This window comes from Phaeoacremonium minimum, assembly GCF_000392275.1.
Source record: "Phaeoacremonium minimum UCRPA7 unplaced genomic scaffold PA7_03_scaffold_110, whole genome shotgun sequence".
Classification (NCBI taxonomy): Eukaryota; Fungi; Ascomycota; class Sordariomycetes; order Togniniales; family Togniniaceae; genus Phaeoacremonium; species Phaeoacremonium minimum.
The window spans coordinates 165,368-181,723 of NW_006921017.1; the positions used below are offsets into that span (position 1 = coordinate 165,368).

General features: G+C 51.6%; 5 protein-coding genes across 5 annotated transcripts; 3 read left to right on the forward strand and 2 right to left on the reverse strand.

Moving 5' to 3' along the window:
• Nucleotides 1-568: 568 nt before the first annotated feature.
• Nucleotides 569-1,538, reverse strand: UCRPA7_1532 (putative frag1 dram sfk1 family protein; the record flags this gene model as incomplete). Its single annotated transcript, XM_007914112.1, has 3 exons — nt 569-942; nt 1,003-1,450; nt 1,518-1,538. The coding sequence occupies 3 exons, from the start codon at nt 1,536-1,538 to the stop codon at nt 569-571; spliced, it is 843 nt and encodes a 280-aa protein (XP_007912303.1).
• Nucleotides 1,539-2,467: 929 nt separating this feature from the next.
• Nucleotides 2,468-3,775, forward strand: UCRPA7_1533 (putative serine threonine-protein kinase protein; the record flags this gene model as incomplete). Its single annotated transcript, XM_007914113.1, has 2 exons — nt 2,468-2,678; nt 2,757-3,775. The coding sequence occupies 2 exons, from the start codon at nt 2,468-2,470 to the stop codon at nt 3,773-3,775; spliced, it is 1,230 nt and encodes a 409-aa protein (XP_007912304.1).
• A 365-nt stretch (nt 3,776-4,140) lies between these two features.
• Nucleotides 4,141-7,034, reverse strand: UCRPA7_1534 (putative f-box protein pof6 protein; the record flags this gene model as incomplete). The annotated part of the gene is made up of 2 exons (XM_007914114.1): nt 4,141-6,857; nt 6,938-7,034. The coding sequence occupies 2 exons, from the start codon at nt 7,032-7,034 to the stop codon at nt 4,141-4,143; spliced, it is 2,814 nt and encodes a 937-aa protein (XP_007912305.1).
• Nucleotides 7,035-8,154: 1,120 nt separating this feature from the next.
• UCRPA7_1535 (putative pre-mrna-splicing factor atp-dependent rna helicase prp22 protein) lies at nt 8,155-12,084 on the forward strand (the record flags this gene model as incomplete). Its single annotated transcript, XM_007914115.1, has 1 exon — nt 8,155-12,084. The coding sequence occupies one exon, from the start codon at nt 8,155-8,157 to the stop codon at nt 12,082-12,084; it is 3,930 nt and encodes a 1,309-aa protein (XP_007912306.1).
• A 659-nt stretch (nt 12,085-12,743) lies between these two features.
• On the forward strand, nt 12,744-16,346 carry UCRPA7_1536 (putative stag domain-containing protein; the record flags this gene model as incomplete). The annotated part of the gene is made up of 3 exons (XM_007914116.1): nt 12,744-13,152; nt 13,203-13,411; nt 13,464-16,346. 3 exons carry the CDS (start codon nt 12,744-12,746, stop codon nt 16,344-16,346), a joined length of 3,501 nt encoding a protein of 1,166 aa, XP_007912307.1.
• Between the last annotated feature and the right edge of the window lie 10 nt (nt 16,347-16,356).

Below are 16,356 nucleotides of genomic sequence, written 5' to 3' on the forward strand. Positions count from 1 at the left end.
TCATATCATTGTTTGAACTATGGTTTCTGTTTCTCGTTGTCAATATGTTTGCACTGCATTTCGTGTTGTAGGGATTGTCTGTGCTCGTTTAATGTTATGAAGAGGTGTTGTCCAGGTGGAAACATGCAAATGGCGTTCTTTACCACTTTTTCTTATTTTTTACGCTTTGTATAACAGTAATTGTGCATGTCCTTTCCGGGCGTTCATTTGGTAGGATTTGCACAACGAAGGGGGTTTACATGGCAACACAGCACTTTCAAGCGTGATGTTCCGGAACTGAGAGGTAAAATTTTTTTTTTTTTTTTTTTGGAGGCAAAGCAATGTAATAATTCTCAGATAGAGACAATGTTATGGAACCTCTCTCTTGAGGCTGATATACACTTTACTATGTATGACATGTATCTCTAATCAGATGCTGTCTTGGTCGTACTTATACAGACTATAATGTGTCCAAACACCTCAACACCACGTGAATGCATTACTCAATGATTTTCCTCGCCATGTCATGTTTCATATACACAATCCCGCTACACTTCACATCGTCAAATCACCCATCTAAAGGCAGACATTAGAAATTATTTGGCACCCGCGAAAAGCGGCCATTGTGAGGATGCTGGCCGCTTGCCGCGTTGAGGTGGCGGTCGCTGCCGCCCTCCTCCATCTCGCGGGTGGTGAGCGGCTTCTGGTGGTGGCGGTGGTGGTGCGTGCCGGGCTTGTAGCGGTAGCCCTGGCCCTTGGTGTAGACGGCCGGCCACAGGTCGACGTAGAAGCTGAAGATGTAGGCGCTAAAGATGAAGGCGATGACCCACTCGATGACGGCGCCCGGGTTGTAGTGCTTGGTGAAGGTGCACGCCACGAAGGCAATGGCCAGCAGGATCTCGACGACGACAAAGACGAGCTTGATCCAGAAGGAGACGCGCAGGACGGTGTGCGTGCGGTTGCCTTTTCGACTCTGTCAGTTTCCAAGGTTGTTTAGGGTAGAGCAGTGAGGTCCGGGCTTACGGATTCCTAGACGCTGATACTCCCAGCAAATGAAGATGGCGCTTAATACATAGCCCGCAATGAAAAGCAGCAAGAAGACATCGTGCAGCTTCGGGTGGCGCAGAGTGTCAAAGATGGAGAGCAGGATCAGGCCCGCCGTGCCGATGAGAGCAAACACAATGGTCAGACCGGAGAGTACCTTCTCGCCGGTAGTTGTGTTTGGGACGAGACGGCCACGATGTCGCAGCCACCGGTCGGCGCCGAAGGACAGATCCAAGAAGATGGTCGTCACAACGCAGCCGGCGATGAACAGCGGTTTGAGCTCAGCGGCGCCAACGTCGCTGATGTAGGCGATCTGTTGCCGACTGTCCATCGAGGCATAGCGCTTGCGGTGCGTGTCGAGAATCCAGTGCAGTAGAAGCCCCAGAAGGGTGCCGAGCCAGACGAGGCCGGCGAAGATGGGTGTTACCTGTGGTTGGACGGTGTTAGTTGCTTTGAGTGCTGACTGGAAGGAAGCTGCATGGTGGCTGCCGTACCCAGTAAGATAATCGCAACATGATGCTGATTTGTACGCAAGTTCGAGCGAGTGGTATTTCCTAAATGTCCGCTATGTTGCTTTCCATACACCGGGACTCTCGCCCAATTTTGAGTTGGAGGCACGAGAGCAATTACTCTGTTGAGAGGGGGAGACGGGATGAAGTCTTCTTGGAGTTGGGGGCAATTTGCAAGAAAAACCAGACAGGTTTGTATATATGTATGGTGGGTGCCCAAGTACCGGTATGTATGCAGATGACTTCAAGGATGTCCCTGCAGGTGCCGCGTTCTGCAGAATTGACAGAGCCAGGCACAGTGGCGCTTCCCAGAGAATGATCAGAAAAAAATCAAACAATTGAAGGACAAGCAAGCTGAGCCACGGTATATTACGTTGATGCCTCCGGTTTCTCCGTCCCTTCAGGTTCAGGATAATCCCAAACAGTGCTATGCTACGCTACGGCATTGAGACGCGGAAATGGCGTGTCGCCATTGTCGATGTCATGGAATTCTTTTCTTGCGCGGTGACGTCAGCTTGACCGTCTGCACATCACCTGTGGGCACACCACACTTCCGGCTTTTGGGTGGACTTGGGCGCTGGAATCGGTCAAATCAAAGCTTAAACGGTGGGCTCGGCGACGGCTTTCAGTGGAGCCCACAGGGGCCATGTGCTATACCTTCCCAGTTGCCCTAGGCTTTAATCCCCTAACCCCGGCCTGGCCAGTGCGTGCGACCACCTCACTAACGCGCTCGGGCCTTCGGATCGATTCAGGACACCGCGAGAAGAAAGCAGCTTGCCTAAGCTGGTCAGGTACGACTACGACACACGGCAGCCAATCAAGTCGACGCCGTGAGATGCAAGGCTGAGAGCTCTCGACTTCAACCTCGTCTTCGATTTCTCAGCCTTCACTTCTTTGTCCGCGGGCGTCTCACAACGCCGGCATAGACCTGGACAATGGCTAACTCACCCCTCGTCCTGCCGCCCTCGAATCCACTCCTGCCCGCGAGAACGCTCTCCTCGCCTCTCAAGCGGCAATCATCTGCCGTCCCCTCCAGCACAAATGGCACTCCGAAGCCTTCACGGCCACACGGCCACGCCCAGGTCCCCGCCACGCTGGACATGGCGGAACTCCTAAACTTGGAAGAACGAAAAAAATATGCCAAGGGTATGTCGCCAATTTTTCCTCGCCGGCAAAAGTTGCCTTTGTCGACCTGGTAGTCGCTGACATTTCGCCGTATTGCAGGCAAGAAGTTAGGAGAAGGAACATACGCCGTCGTATTCCTCGGCCATGTGCGCAGCGACCCGAACCGGCTGGTGGCCATCAAGAAGATCAAGAAGCAGAAGGAATACACAGAAGGATTGGCGCCGGACGCTGTACGCGAACTCAAGCACCTGCAGGAGCTGCACCACCCCAACATCATCAGTCTTCTGTCTGTGTTCAGCTCCAAGGACCAGAACCTCTGCCTGGTGCTCGAGTACCTGCCGCTCGGCGACCTGGAGATGCTGATTCGCGATGACAAGGGCGTACGATATGGTACCGCCGATGTCAAGGCTTGGATGGGCATGCTCACTCGCGCCGTGTGGTTCTGCCATGAAAATGCAGTCCTGCACCGTGATATCAAGCCAAACAACTTGCTCATCGCCGCCGACGGCGAGGTTAAACTAGCAGATTTTGGTCTTGCGCGCAGCTTTGCCGACCCTTACTCGATCATGACCTCCAACGTCATCACTCGCTGGTACCGTCCGCCCGAGCTGCTCTTCGGCGCGCGTCACTACTCGGGCGCCGTAGACGTCTGGAGCGTTGGCCTTGTCATGGCCGAAATGGTGCTTCGTGTTCCTTACCTGCCTGGCAATTCAGAGCTGGACCAGATCAAGCTGATCAGCGATGCGCTTGGCACACCGACCGAGGAGAATTGGCCGGGTGTGTCAAAACTCGACTCATACGTCAAGTCAGACAAAGTGACCCCTCTGCGGACACGGGACGACTTCATGGGTCCGTTCGGCACAGTCGGCACCGAGGGCGTAGACCTGTTGTACCGAACACTCGCGCTCGATCCCAAGAAGCGCATCACGGCAAAGGAGATGCTGCGCCACGAGTGGTGGCACGTCGACCCGAAACCCACACGCAAGGAGGACCTACCTAAGAAGGAGACTGGGGCCCAAGAGAAGATGGGGGCCGATCTGAAGAGGCGGCCAGGTGTCATCGACGACGATCGTGGCGCAAAGGTCGCGAGGAAGCTTGACTTCGGAGCTAAAAAGTAGCAGGTATTGTTAGGATAGCGATGTGATACCTGGAGGTCTTCCTCTATGTATGAATAGTAGACATCGGAACGAAATGCTAATGACACATAACCATGGCGTTAAAGGCACCATAAGCTAGGTAGGATCTCAAAATGACTTTTAATAGATGAGCTTTAACAAATCATCATTTGGCGTCTATTCTTCTCATCAGAAGGGCATTATTCTGCCCCTTTTCGGCTTTGATAACTGCAATTCGTCTTGTCCATTGTCCAAACGCCTTTCTTGCTTGCTTCGTTTTGGTATGATACTAATGGTCTGAGATACTATATACCAGCCGCTATGCTATGCCATTTTCATTTCCATCATAATTACCATTCACATAAACCTTACATCAGGCTGCACTCCAGGCCATACATGGCCCTCTCTACATCCCTCTTCACCTGGTACCAGTCCGCTCGGCGCTCTGCGAACTCGTATACCTCCTCCGCCCTGAAAATCCCGCCGAAGCGGTCCCCGTCGGCAATGATTGTGGCCATTTCCTTGGCATGACGCGGGTCAATCAGGTAGATCTGACTGAGCTCTCGCAGAGCTTTGAAGTAATCCAGCAGGTCCGGGTTCTTGAGCGTCTGGATATAATCAAAGTAGAGATTCATGTCAGCGATGAGCTTGATTGCACCCTCGGTGCTGATGCGTTGCCTCTTGAGATGCTTGCACACGGCGGTGAACAGCCGCAGGCCTACCTCGCCGTTGAACACGTCTAGCATCGTCTTCTCCGTGCTGCCCACGAGCATGCGCGTGTGGCTGCTGACAAGCTCGACGGTGCGCTGTGCCGTTGGTGTCGGCCCGAGATCACTGATGGCCGGCGCTACGGCGACAGAGCCGCGCTTCTCGGCGGTGGTACCCGCAGGTAGTGGGTTGTAGTCTGTGGGTTGCTGTGTCGTTGCACAGATGTACTCAACCTCGTCCATGAGCACATCAATGCCCTTGTTTAGCCCTGCAGCAACACTTTCGTCCAGCATCTGCTCGAACTTCTTCTTTGCCAGCCCTGCTGGGTCTAGGAAGTCATTGCGGTCGGCAATCCTGGGGCCTGCCAGTTGCTGCTCGTAGAACACATCGATCATTTGACTGATCAAATCGCCAACATTGACCAGCTCAATAAACGTGACCAGTGGTGCCACTCCGGCCTCGCTGTGATCGCTGACTTCACGCGCTTTGTAATGTGAGAGATGATCGACCGCTTTTTCGAAGCCTGGCTTGATGTGCCGATTTCCCAGAACACGCAGCAGAACAACAAAGATCTGCTCGCTCTGCTCTCGGGCCTCCTCGCCTGCCTGGCCACCTAGACGAATGAATACCGCTGCCCGGCCTAGACTAGTCTTGGCCGCATGAACGAGATTGAGGGCTACCTCGATGCTGAAAAGCGACTTGATGCCTTCCAGCCTAGATGCCATGAGGGCTGCCTTGGCCGCGAGCTCGTCTGTAGGCGCTTTATCAGGCAACGGACTGCCTCTCCTCTCCAATCCAGGACCGAGCCCCGGAGTTTGTGGCCGTGACGGATTCGGAGAAACCGCCTGTAAAGTTGTGCCGTTGGGAGTAACGGGAGGCTGTGCCGTTGCTGCTTTGCTTGATCCGCCAAACGGTGACGTGAGAAGCTGTCCGGGCAATGTCGGTAGTACTGTGACGGGCATCATGACGACCTTTTTGAATGAGCTTAGAAAGTCTTTCTTGTCGACCTGCTTGTTGAAGTTCGCCATGTAGAACGACTCCACAGTGGCATCTTGTTCAGAAAGCTTCTTGTCCCAATTGCCGACCTCGGTCTCTGCGTGCTTAGTAAAGTACTCTAACTCTTCTTGCAAGTAGAGGTCCAGATGTGGCTCGAAGACTTTTAGAGCCAACTCTTTTGCTTTCTCTACCTGATTTTCTTGTGAGCCTTTTGGCGGTTCCAGTGCCCTTAGAAATTGCAGACATTGTTCGAAGACACCGGATACTGCTTTAAGATAGGATTCGAGACTTCGTTCGTGAGCTTCGTCAAATAGTGGTGTAGCGTACTCCATGATGATATCCTCCCTGACCTTGTCGACGAAAGTCCAGAAAACTTTGTCCGCATTTGGGAATATCTTCTCGATGACTGCAGACTGATCATTGACCTTGCGCGCAAGAAGCTCGAAGAACTCTCTTGAAGGGTCTAATATGATGCCGTCTGCGGACGCCTGGTTGATACAGTCCATTGAGTTGGCCATGACATCGCGGTCAGAGAAGATTGGATGTTTCGAGATGAAGAGTTCGACGGCGGCCGTGCTGCCATTGAGAGCATCCAGGACGTGAGCATAACGGTGCATACGACCTTCAACGTCCCAGAATTCATAGCCTTGTTCAAACTCGCGCAGCACGGCACTCTCGAAGATGCTCGCCATCGTACTAAGCTTGTCCTCCCGCTCTCTCCATCCCTGCGCCCAATCGCTCCGCGCAAAGACGTGGAGGTTACCGAGCATCTGCGCCTGCCGTTCCGGATCCCGAAACACCTTGAAGACGATTGGATCCGCATGGCTCCGCGCCCGTACAAGATCGAAGTAGAATGGGCCGAGCGCCCCGTATATCTTCCCATATTCTTCTCGTGCATGCCCTCGAACACTCTTCACGTTCTTGATCACCTGTAGGAGCGCCTCAGGGTCCTGGAATGGGTCTTTGGGCGCTTGTGGTGCTGGCTGCGACGCCCCGCCCAGGCTCATCGTCTCGAAGCCGTCCCGCACATCTGATACACCAGACGCCTGCTTCTTCCGGCGCTCCTCCTCGACTGACGCATCGAAAAGTGTTATGCTTGTTCTGCCCACGCCCACCTGCCGTCCAACTTCGGCACCCGCCGCACCGGGTTGTCCACTTGCGGCGGCGGCGGCAGCAGCAGCTCGCTCCTGTGCCTCACGGCGCCGCTTGAGAGCGTCGTCGAAGCGGCGGCGTGCTTCCGCCTCGTCCCAGCACCCCATGCTCTTCAGGCGAGCCACCCACCGCGTGTCGTCGTAGACCATCTCGCGCATGCGGCGGGAGGTGCGAGCGAAACGCATCAGGTCATCGACGGGGAGGTAATCGAGTATCGTTACGATGATCTCTAAAGTAAACAAGCAATGGGTCAGCTGCCTTGTAGACATACAATACCAATTGACACGGTGGAGAGCCACTCCAACATACCGGCGGGCAATACAGGTTTGCTATCGATCATCTCGGTCGCCTGCAAAGTGCTCAGGATGCTGTTGCCCCCTGGCATAGCTCGTTTGAACCTCGACATTGCGGTAGCGGTGTGGCCGACACGGCCGGTACGAGAGAGGTGTAGTATCTCTTGTCAAGATTGCAATTTATGTGCTTTGTAGACCAAGCACAGCCAACGGTTCTATCATCATCTGGCAGTTGTTTTTGTAACAGCCACGATGGGAAATCGGTAGTTGGCCCAGGCTGTCAGCTCCGTATTCCTCCCAAGCAAGTCTTGGTACTGTACAGTTCTGGTAGAGGGCTAGCTTAAATGAGATGTGCAGCTGCTGCCAGCTGGACGCCAGCTGGATGGCGGTCCTATCCAGTACAACTTATCTTGATAGATCAACAATAATGACCATATTCTTTTACAGCTTCGATAATACTGATGAGAAATCTTTCAAAGTGCTGATAACTTTACGTTGGTTAATTTTTCTTTGAGTCCACGAGATACCGGCTTGATATGCAAACATTTGAACAAATGTCATGCAAAGAGATCTCCTCGATTCTTTAACGGTGAAACCAAGTATTGGTTCCTTCACTGTGTATGGTTTATCTAAACCTATATGTTGCCTTGGCTTCATTGCACACTGGTTAGTACGATTATACATGCCAATCTGGCGAAACATGGCTGGATCTGAAAGCGTTTATAACTAGATACTCCTAGATACTATTCAAGGCATTTGTGGCGTGAGAGACTAGCAGTCTCTTATGACATAAACCCGTTGATGACTTTCTTAATATTAGAGATGTGTTCTCAGTAAATGAACTTCCCTTACGAATTGAATGTCGAGAAGAAACTAGAATTACTGGAAGAGAAGCTTATAGATCGCGGCAATAAGAGCTCCTAAGATAACGCAGCACTCTTGCCGGCGAGACACGACGTGTAGCGGGGTCTTAATGTTAGTGCCCCGCGGGGCTTGTATTGCTTATGGGCAGCCCTACAAACCAGCGTACAGATGGTAGCTTTCAGTGATTGATCTAAGCACAAGCTTATTGGCAGCCTGAAATTTTTCATATCCAAAGTCAGTGAGCCGCAACTCATCTTAGACACACGACACTGCAACTTTCCAGAGCAGCGATTCTACGTCGATAATTTCGTCTTTTCAAAGACAAAATGAGCCGGTGAATCAAATTGTTCTCTTCTGAGAGCTGTTAAGATGGTTAAGAAGGGTAAGGACAAGAGCAGCACCCCTGCTGCTCCTGCTGCGTCATCTTCAACCTCATCCAAGTCAAAGTCAAACAAGAAGCCCCCGGCCGAGGATGACTTCATCATCTTCACGAACGACACCAAGGGCGGCGGCAAGGGAAAGAAAGGAGGCGATTCAGGCTCAAGTAAGCCCAGTGCATCAACGTCAGCAGGAGCCGGTGCTGGCGAACCTGCCGATGGGCCGCCGAAGCCCACAGTCAAACAGATAATCGGGGGCCAGTCTTGGACGGGCAAACTGCCTGTCAATCTACTTTCCGAACACTGCCAGAAACAGAAGTGGGAAAGGCCAGACTATGACACTCGTAAATTTTCTGAGGGCTTCTCAGTTTTGGTCACACTCAGCAAGAAGGATCCTAAAACCCAGGAAATCACCAAACTACCGCCGTTCAAATTACCGCCTAGTCATGTACATCTGGCATACAAACCTACCGCACTGGAAGCAAAGCATTTTGCGGCTACGTATGCTCTCTTCAGGGTGAATAGCATGAAGAACCTGAGCATGATATTGCCTCCCGACTACAAAAGCCTGTGGAAAGAATTCGATGCTTTGAAGAAGCAGGATGTCAAGGATGGCAAAGGATGGATGTATGACGCTGATCCGTTCGCAACGATTAAGGAAAGAGAAGATGCCAAAGTCACTGCTGAGAAGAAGAGAAAAGAGCAGCAAGCGGTCAAAGAAAAGGCTGCGAATCTACCAGGTGCCGCTGGCTTGGTGCTGAGGAGCAATGCAGCTGCGGCTGCTGGTGGTGGTCACAACCCGATGAAGGGATGGACCACTGTACCAAAGATTGAGATGGGAAGCCGGACTCGCGCCCATCTTGAAAGTCTTGTGCGACGTGAATGTCTGTGGAACCCTCATGGCGTGAGGATGAGCGTTCCTGACAAGGCTGCAATCATCAATGAATTTAGAGGCTTGGGGTTTCGGTTAAGCCACGTGGAGGAAGCTGTCGGAGAATGCAAAGACCGTGAAGAGACCTTGGAGTGGCTCCTGATTCACGTTCCTGAAGATGATCTCCCAAAATGGGCCTTGCCCGAAAGCTACTCGGCAGGAGTTACCGTTCAGTCAACCGATTTGCGCAGAGAAGGTGCAATTCAGCGACTGTCGCAGTCTGGCTACTCCGTCGAGCTGTGCAAAAAGGTTTATGATGATTGTGGTGGAGATGAGTGCAAGGCTGCTCTAAAGTTACAGACAATATTGCTAGCCAGTGGTGCAGATACCGATATCGATGGTCTGGATGATGGACATGATGTACCACTAGAGGAACTTTCTCAACAACGGCAAGATGAAATAGAAAGCCTGGAGTCGGTCTATGGAAACCATTTCAATCGTATCTCGGCTACGATCTGCCAGGTCCGTCTATCATCTGTGGACAACGGTCCAAAGAAGAACATCGAGGCCCTCATTCAGTTCCGCCATTCTCCTGACCACCCATCGGAACACATCCTTTCAGTGATTGCAGATCTTCCCGCATATATCAAACTAAGCATCATCAAGAAGACGTTGGCCTATATGAAAGAGTCTTTGCAAGACGAAGAGATGAAAATGTTCTACATCATCAGTTGGGTGCAGGAGAACATCAACGACATCATCAATCGCCCAGGCGCTCTCCGTGATATCGCTGCTGTTGCATCGGCGGCTTCAGAAGAGAAGAGCTCCGCCGCTAGAAGGACTTCTCGAAGAGCAGCAAGGCATCCAAGACCAATCCGCTGGGCCGTGGATGTCAAGAGCAAAGACGAATGGCTTGCACGGCAAGAAACTGCGTCGTATAAGAAGATGCTTGCACAGCGTCAGAGACTGCCGGCTTGGCAGGTCCGGGAGGATGTTGTACAGACGGTCACTGACAATCAAATCACGATCATATCTGGTGAGACGGGATCAGGAAAGTCGACCCAATCCGTGCAATTTGTCTTGGACGACCTCTACCAACAAGGCTATGGTAATTGCGCCAACATTATCGTCACTCAACCTCGTAGGATCTCTGCCCTTGGCCTGGCAGACCGTGTCAGCGATGAACGGTGTTCACAAGTTGGTCAAGAGGTTGGCTACTCGATTCGTGGCGAGAATAAAACGAGTGGTAAGACAAAGATCACATTTGTCACTACGGGTGTATTACTGCGACGTTTACAGACATCTGGCGGCCGCATCGACGACGTTGTGGCGTCCCTCGCGGATGTCAGCCATGTAGTTATTGATGAAGTGCATGAGCGAAGTCTAGATACTGACTTCCTCCTGAGCATTCTTCGCGATGTGTTACTCAAGAGAAAGGATCTGAAACTTATACTTATGAGTGCAACACTTGATTCTGCAACATTTGCAGATTACTTCAAGGCAGATGGGCTTTCAGTTGGGTTGGTTGAGATCGCTGGGCGAACTTATCCTGTCGAGGATTTCTATCTGGATGATATCATCCGCATCACCAATTTCAATCTTGGGCGTGATGATTTCACTGATAGTAGATCTGCAGATCAAAAAGGGGAGTATCAGGATCCTGTCGCGAGGACTATCCAAAGACTAGGCATGAGGATCAACTACAATTTACTGGTTGACACAACAAAGGCACTGGATGAGGAATTATCGGACACACAGAAATCTGGTGGTATCCTCATTTTCCTGCCCGGAGTGGCTGAGATCAACCAGATATGCAACCTGCTCAGGTTCGCAAACTCTCTTCATGTACTCCCACTACATGCGTCACTGGAGACAAAGGAACAGCGAAAAGTGTTTGCTGCACCGCCTCCAGGCAAGAGGAAGGTAGTCGTGGCAACAAACGTCGCCGAGACCTCCATCACAATCGATGACATAGTTGCAGTTATCGACAGTGGAAGAGTCAAGGAGACCAGCTATGACACGCAAAATAATATGCGAAGGCTTGAGGAGACCTGGGCTTCTCTAGCTGCTTGCAAACAACGACGAGGTCGTGCTGGCCGTGTACAAGCCGGCAAGTGCTTCAAGTTATATACACGCAACTTAGAGCAGCAAATGGCCGAGCGACCAGATCCTGAGATCCGCCGAGTACCACTGGAGCAGCTGTGTCTTTCTGTCCGTGCTATGGGCACTAGAGATGTCGCTGGTTTCCTTGCGCGAGCTCCGACGCCCCCAGAAGCCACCGCTGTCGAAGGGGCAATCACCATGCTGCGCCGAATGGGTGCCCTTGATGGTGACGAGCTTACAGCTCTCGGCCAGCAATTGGCAATGATCCCAGCGGATTTGCGTTGCGGCAAGCTAATGGTGTTTGGAGCAATATTTGGTTGCCTGGATGATTGTGTGACCATTGCCTCAATATTGAGCTCCAAGAGCCCCTTTGTTTCTCCACAGGAAAAACGCGACCAGGCCAAGGAGGCAAAGATGAGATTCGCAAGGGGAGACGGTGATCTTCTCACAGACTTACGGGCATTTCAGCAGTGGGATGACATGATGCAAGATCGACTCCCTCAAAAGCAAATACGGAGCTTCTGCGAAGAGAACTTCCTTTCGTATCAGACGATGTCGGACATATCGTCGACGCGAACGCAATACTACTCTGCTCTTGCAGAGATTGGCATCGTATCATCTGACGAGGTATCAGCGGCACGGCATCAGGGCCGCGGTTCACCTTCCATGGCGCTTCTGCGTGCCTTGACCGCTTCTGCGTTCAGCCCTCAAATTGCTCGCATTCAATTCCCCGACAAGAAGTTTATGGCGTCAATGTCCGGTGCTGTAGAGCTCGATCCAGAGGCTAAAACTATAAAGTATTTCTCAAAGGATAACGGGCGAATCTTTGTGCACCCAAGCAGCACTTTGTTTGATAATCAAGGCTTCTCCGGTAACGCTTCGTTCTTGTCTTACTTCACCATGATGTCTACCTCGAAGATATTCATCCGAGACCTCACACGTAAGTAATTTCTATGCTGGCAATGACAGCCAGCGATGCGCCGCTAGACATATAACTAACAAGTCGGCTATAGCTTTCAACGCATACACACTACTACTATTCTCCGGAGCCATCGAGCTAGACACTCTTGGTCGTGGACTTGTAGTGGATGGCTGGCTAAGATTAAGAGGCTGGGCGAGGATCGGAGTTTTAGTATCGAGACTGAGGGGAATGGTAGACGATATCATTGCGCTGAAAGTTGACAACCCATCGATGGATTTGAGGAACAACGAGGTCATCAAGGCAGTGGTCAAGTTGATAGAGCTGGATGGATTAGATGCTTGAAGGAGACAATAGACACGATGGACATCTGCATAGATAATCAAAACACCCTACCTTCCATGCTGTAGGCAAATGGATTACTCCCCGATTAAGGACCAAGCTCTTTCGACGTCGACCCCGAAGTCTTCTGGATAGATGCATATGTCGACTTATGCACCTAGGCGTCCAAAGGTGGGCTTCTGCCTCAGGCGCCCCACCTGGGTAATTTTGGCAGTCACGTCCAAAATCCAATCGCGCCCCCCAATCCGGACGCGAAACAATATTTATCGCCATTCCCCCAACGTCGCATCGCCAACAACCCGAATTGTTCGACTAACGATCAATGCCAATCGCACGAACGCCGCTCATGGAGAGTGCAGATAACAGCGCGTCGCCCTCGTCGACGCCGGCAGCCGACACGCGACGCCGCTCCGGACGCGTCACCCGTGTACCTGAGAAGTTCCAGCCCGAGGCCGCTCTCGCGAACAAGCGCAAGAGGGGCACCGACCAGGAGGATGACGATGATGTCGAAAATCAGGATCCAGATGAGGGCGTCGATGTGAGCGACGAAGAGGCTGATGACTCTGGCGACGAGGACAACGTGAGGCCCAAACGGAAGAAGCCCGCGTCGCAAACGACGAAGGCGCGGAAACCTGCTGTCAAAAAGCCCAAGATCAACGGCGCTGCACATGCCACTGGTCTCCCGAGCAGACCAAAGGCGAAGAAAACGGCGCGCGTCATTACGGGCGACAACCGCGATGGCGATGGCATTTATGGTATGTAATACCCCGCTGCTCCTGTTGATGTGGTGCTAACGTTTAAAAAGCTGATATCTTCGGATCTGGTGATTCATCGGATGACGTGGCGAGTCGATGGTATCAGAAATACCAGGATGCGGATGAGAATGCAGTTACCGACCTGGTGAATTGTGTGCTGTTAGCAGCTGGATGTGACCAGAAAGTGACAGAAGACGATATCAGAGATCCTGACAACATTCAAGGCAGGCTATCAGAACTGCAGGATGTTTACCAAGATGTGAGTTTCATGCGATTGCCTTGGTCGGCACATAAAACTGACTTGGATACAGCAACAAATCACAGACTATCCCCTAGCGAAGGCGAAAGAGAGCAAAGCCTTCCGCGATTTGCTCACAGGGTTCTTCAGATCTCTCATTACCGTTCTACACGAGACAGATGTCCTGTATAAAGACGCTCCACTGATGGAGAACATCGCCCGCTGGGTCGGCACTATGTCCTCTTCAAGTCTACGACCATTTCGACACACTGCTACAGCAGTTGCATTGGCCATGGAACTTGCACTCGTAGATGTTGCTAAGAAGCTGGACGACAGGATTACAAAATCAACTCAGCAACTCGAAGCAGAGAAGAACAAGAAAGGAAAGAGCAGAAATAAGAATATGCTCGCTTCCTTGCAACGCCAGCTCGATGAAGCGAACCATAACCGGGAGCTTTGCGGTGATCACATCCGTGATTTCTTTGAAGTTGTGTTCGTGCATCGATATCGCGATATCGACCCTCGCATTCGGACTGAATGTGTAGAGGCGCTCGGGTCATGGATCTGGGTCCTCCCCACAGTATTCATGGAACCAGAGTATCTGAGATATCTTGGCTGGATGCTCTCTGATATCGTCCCTTCAACTCGACAGGAAGTACTCAAGCAGTTGGCACGAGTCTTCAAACGCGACGCGTCGAAATTGGGCCACTTTATCGACAGATTCAGGCCTCGACTGATGGAAATGGCAGCCAAGGACTCCGATATTGGTGTTCGTGTCGCTGCTATTTCCGTTATCGAGACCTTGCGGACTGTTGGCATGCTTGAGCCTGATGAGATTGATGCCACCTGCAAGCTGATCTACGACTCGGAACCCAGGATTCGCAAGGCAGTTGTTCAGTTCTTTGCCGACTCTGTTGGCGATATTGTTGAAAGCAAAGTCGAAGAGATAGGTGGCGCTGAGACTCTCGAAGATCTTTTCCTCGAGACGGAAGATGCTGATTACTCTTCACCACGAAAAGATTGGATCCAGATCAAGGCCCTTGCAGAAACACTTGCCGCCTACGATGCACAATTGGAGGATGAAGTACCTGATGTCCCTCGTGGACTTGATATTGGTGCCGAAATGGTTCATGCAGCTGTGCCGGAAACTCGAATTTCGCTTGCTGCGCAGGCTCTTTACGAAAAGGTTGAAGCCGTGAAGAACTGGGAGGCATTATCAGGATTTCTCCTATTCGACCATTCGACTAGCACCAAGTCAAAGTCGAAACCGAAGGGCGCCTCAGCAGATGCAACGTTCCGCAAAGCAGTTGCTCCCGAGGGATCAGAAGAGTCGGTTTTACTCGAAGTCTTAGCCTCATCAGTTAGGCAGAGCCTAGTACACAGCCATGACGCTGAGAAGAGCAAGAAAAAGCAGGCCAAACTAGAGCCTACTGAGTCCGGCGAGGACATTGCGTTGCACCTAGCCCTTACGATCCCAAAACTTCTCAAGAAGTTTGGGGCCGAGCCAGCTACTGCAACCGTGGTGTTGCGACTCGAGCATTCATTAGACCTGGATGTGTTCCAGCAACTGAGACAAGACTCTACCACATACTCACGACTACTGGACGAGATTTGCACGCAATTTAACAGACATGTGGACAAGGGTGTCTTGACAGAAGCAACCTCTGCACTTCTTCATGCGCGCAAATATGAAGAGTTAGAGGAGGTGGCGGACAGCAAGATCTCAGGATTATGGGAGAATAGCATCAACGCATTGCGAAACTTCGACAAAGTCGCTGAGCTCTCCATGCGCGGAAACCTCGAAGAGTCCGAACTCATTGAGTTACGAAACATTTTGACTAAAATCAAGAACCTGGCGCGGGTAGCAGACTGTGTTGATGTTCTGGAAGCCGAAAGCAAATCTGATGATTCGAAATCGCCGGCGGTTGACATTTTGGTGAAGACAGTCCGTCGCGGGCGGTATCACCAGGTCGATGAAGAGCTTGATGATCTTGAGGATGATACCACTTCACTTGCCATCCAATGTTCCATGTTTTACTTCATGTGGAAAGTACGCTCAATCATGAGCGCTGTCGGCATGCAAACCAACATAGCCAATGAATCGGTCGACCGTCTATCTCTTCTACGCAAATCCTTCCAGACATATCTCATCGAAACCCTCTCATCTCGAGCTATCAATGATGACCTACGTCTCTTTGCCACCGGCTCTCTCTGCGATCTACACGTTCTACTTTCTTCCATTCAACAAACAATTACGCAATGGCAACAAGCAGGAGCAGCCAAGAAATACGAGAACTTGCAAATTCTCGTGCAGCAGATCCCGCCCGGCCTGGTGCCTGAGCTCATTTCTATCTTCGATGGAGCTGAGCGGGCGTACGCAAAGAAGACAAAGAAGACATTGAATGAGCCCGCGGAAGACGAGGATCCAATTGATGACGAGCCTTTGGATGATGAAGAGGAGGATGAAGAAACATCCCCAGAGGAAAAGCGTGCTGCCGAGTTGAAGGCGGAAAAGACACTCTGCGAGCTGACCGGCAAGCTTGTCATGGCTATACTCTCTCGAGTTGTCGACCTGGCTGGCCCTCAGCCTGGAAGACTTCGAAAGCGGCTGTTGCGAAACCAACTGAAACTGGGAACCAACTTCAGAGATACGCTGGCCTACCTTGATGAGAAGAAGCTAAAGGAGTTGGTAAGTGGCAAGAAGAAGAGCTCCAAGAGCAAGGGCAAGCAACCTGTAGCGGCAAAGAGACCGGCAATCAGTGATGAGATCGTGGTTGCGGATGATGACTCGGACGAGGAAGAGAACCCTTTCGAGGATGATGAGCCTGAGGAAGGTACTATCGAGGATCTGCGTCGTCGAGAACTGTTGGATGATCCCATCGAGAATGATGAAGAGCAAGCCGATGGGCCTGCTAACGATGGAATGGATGAGGATGATGATATTCTTGGGGATTAAGGAGCTCCAG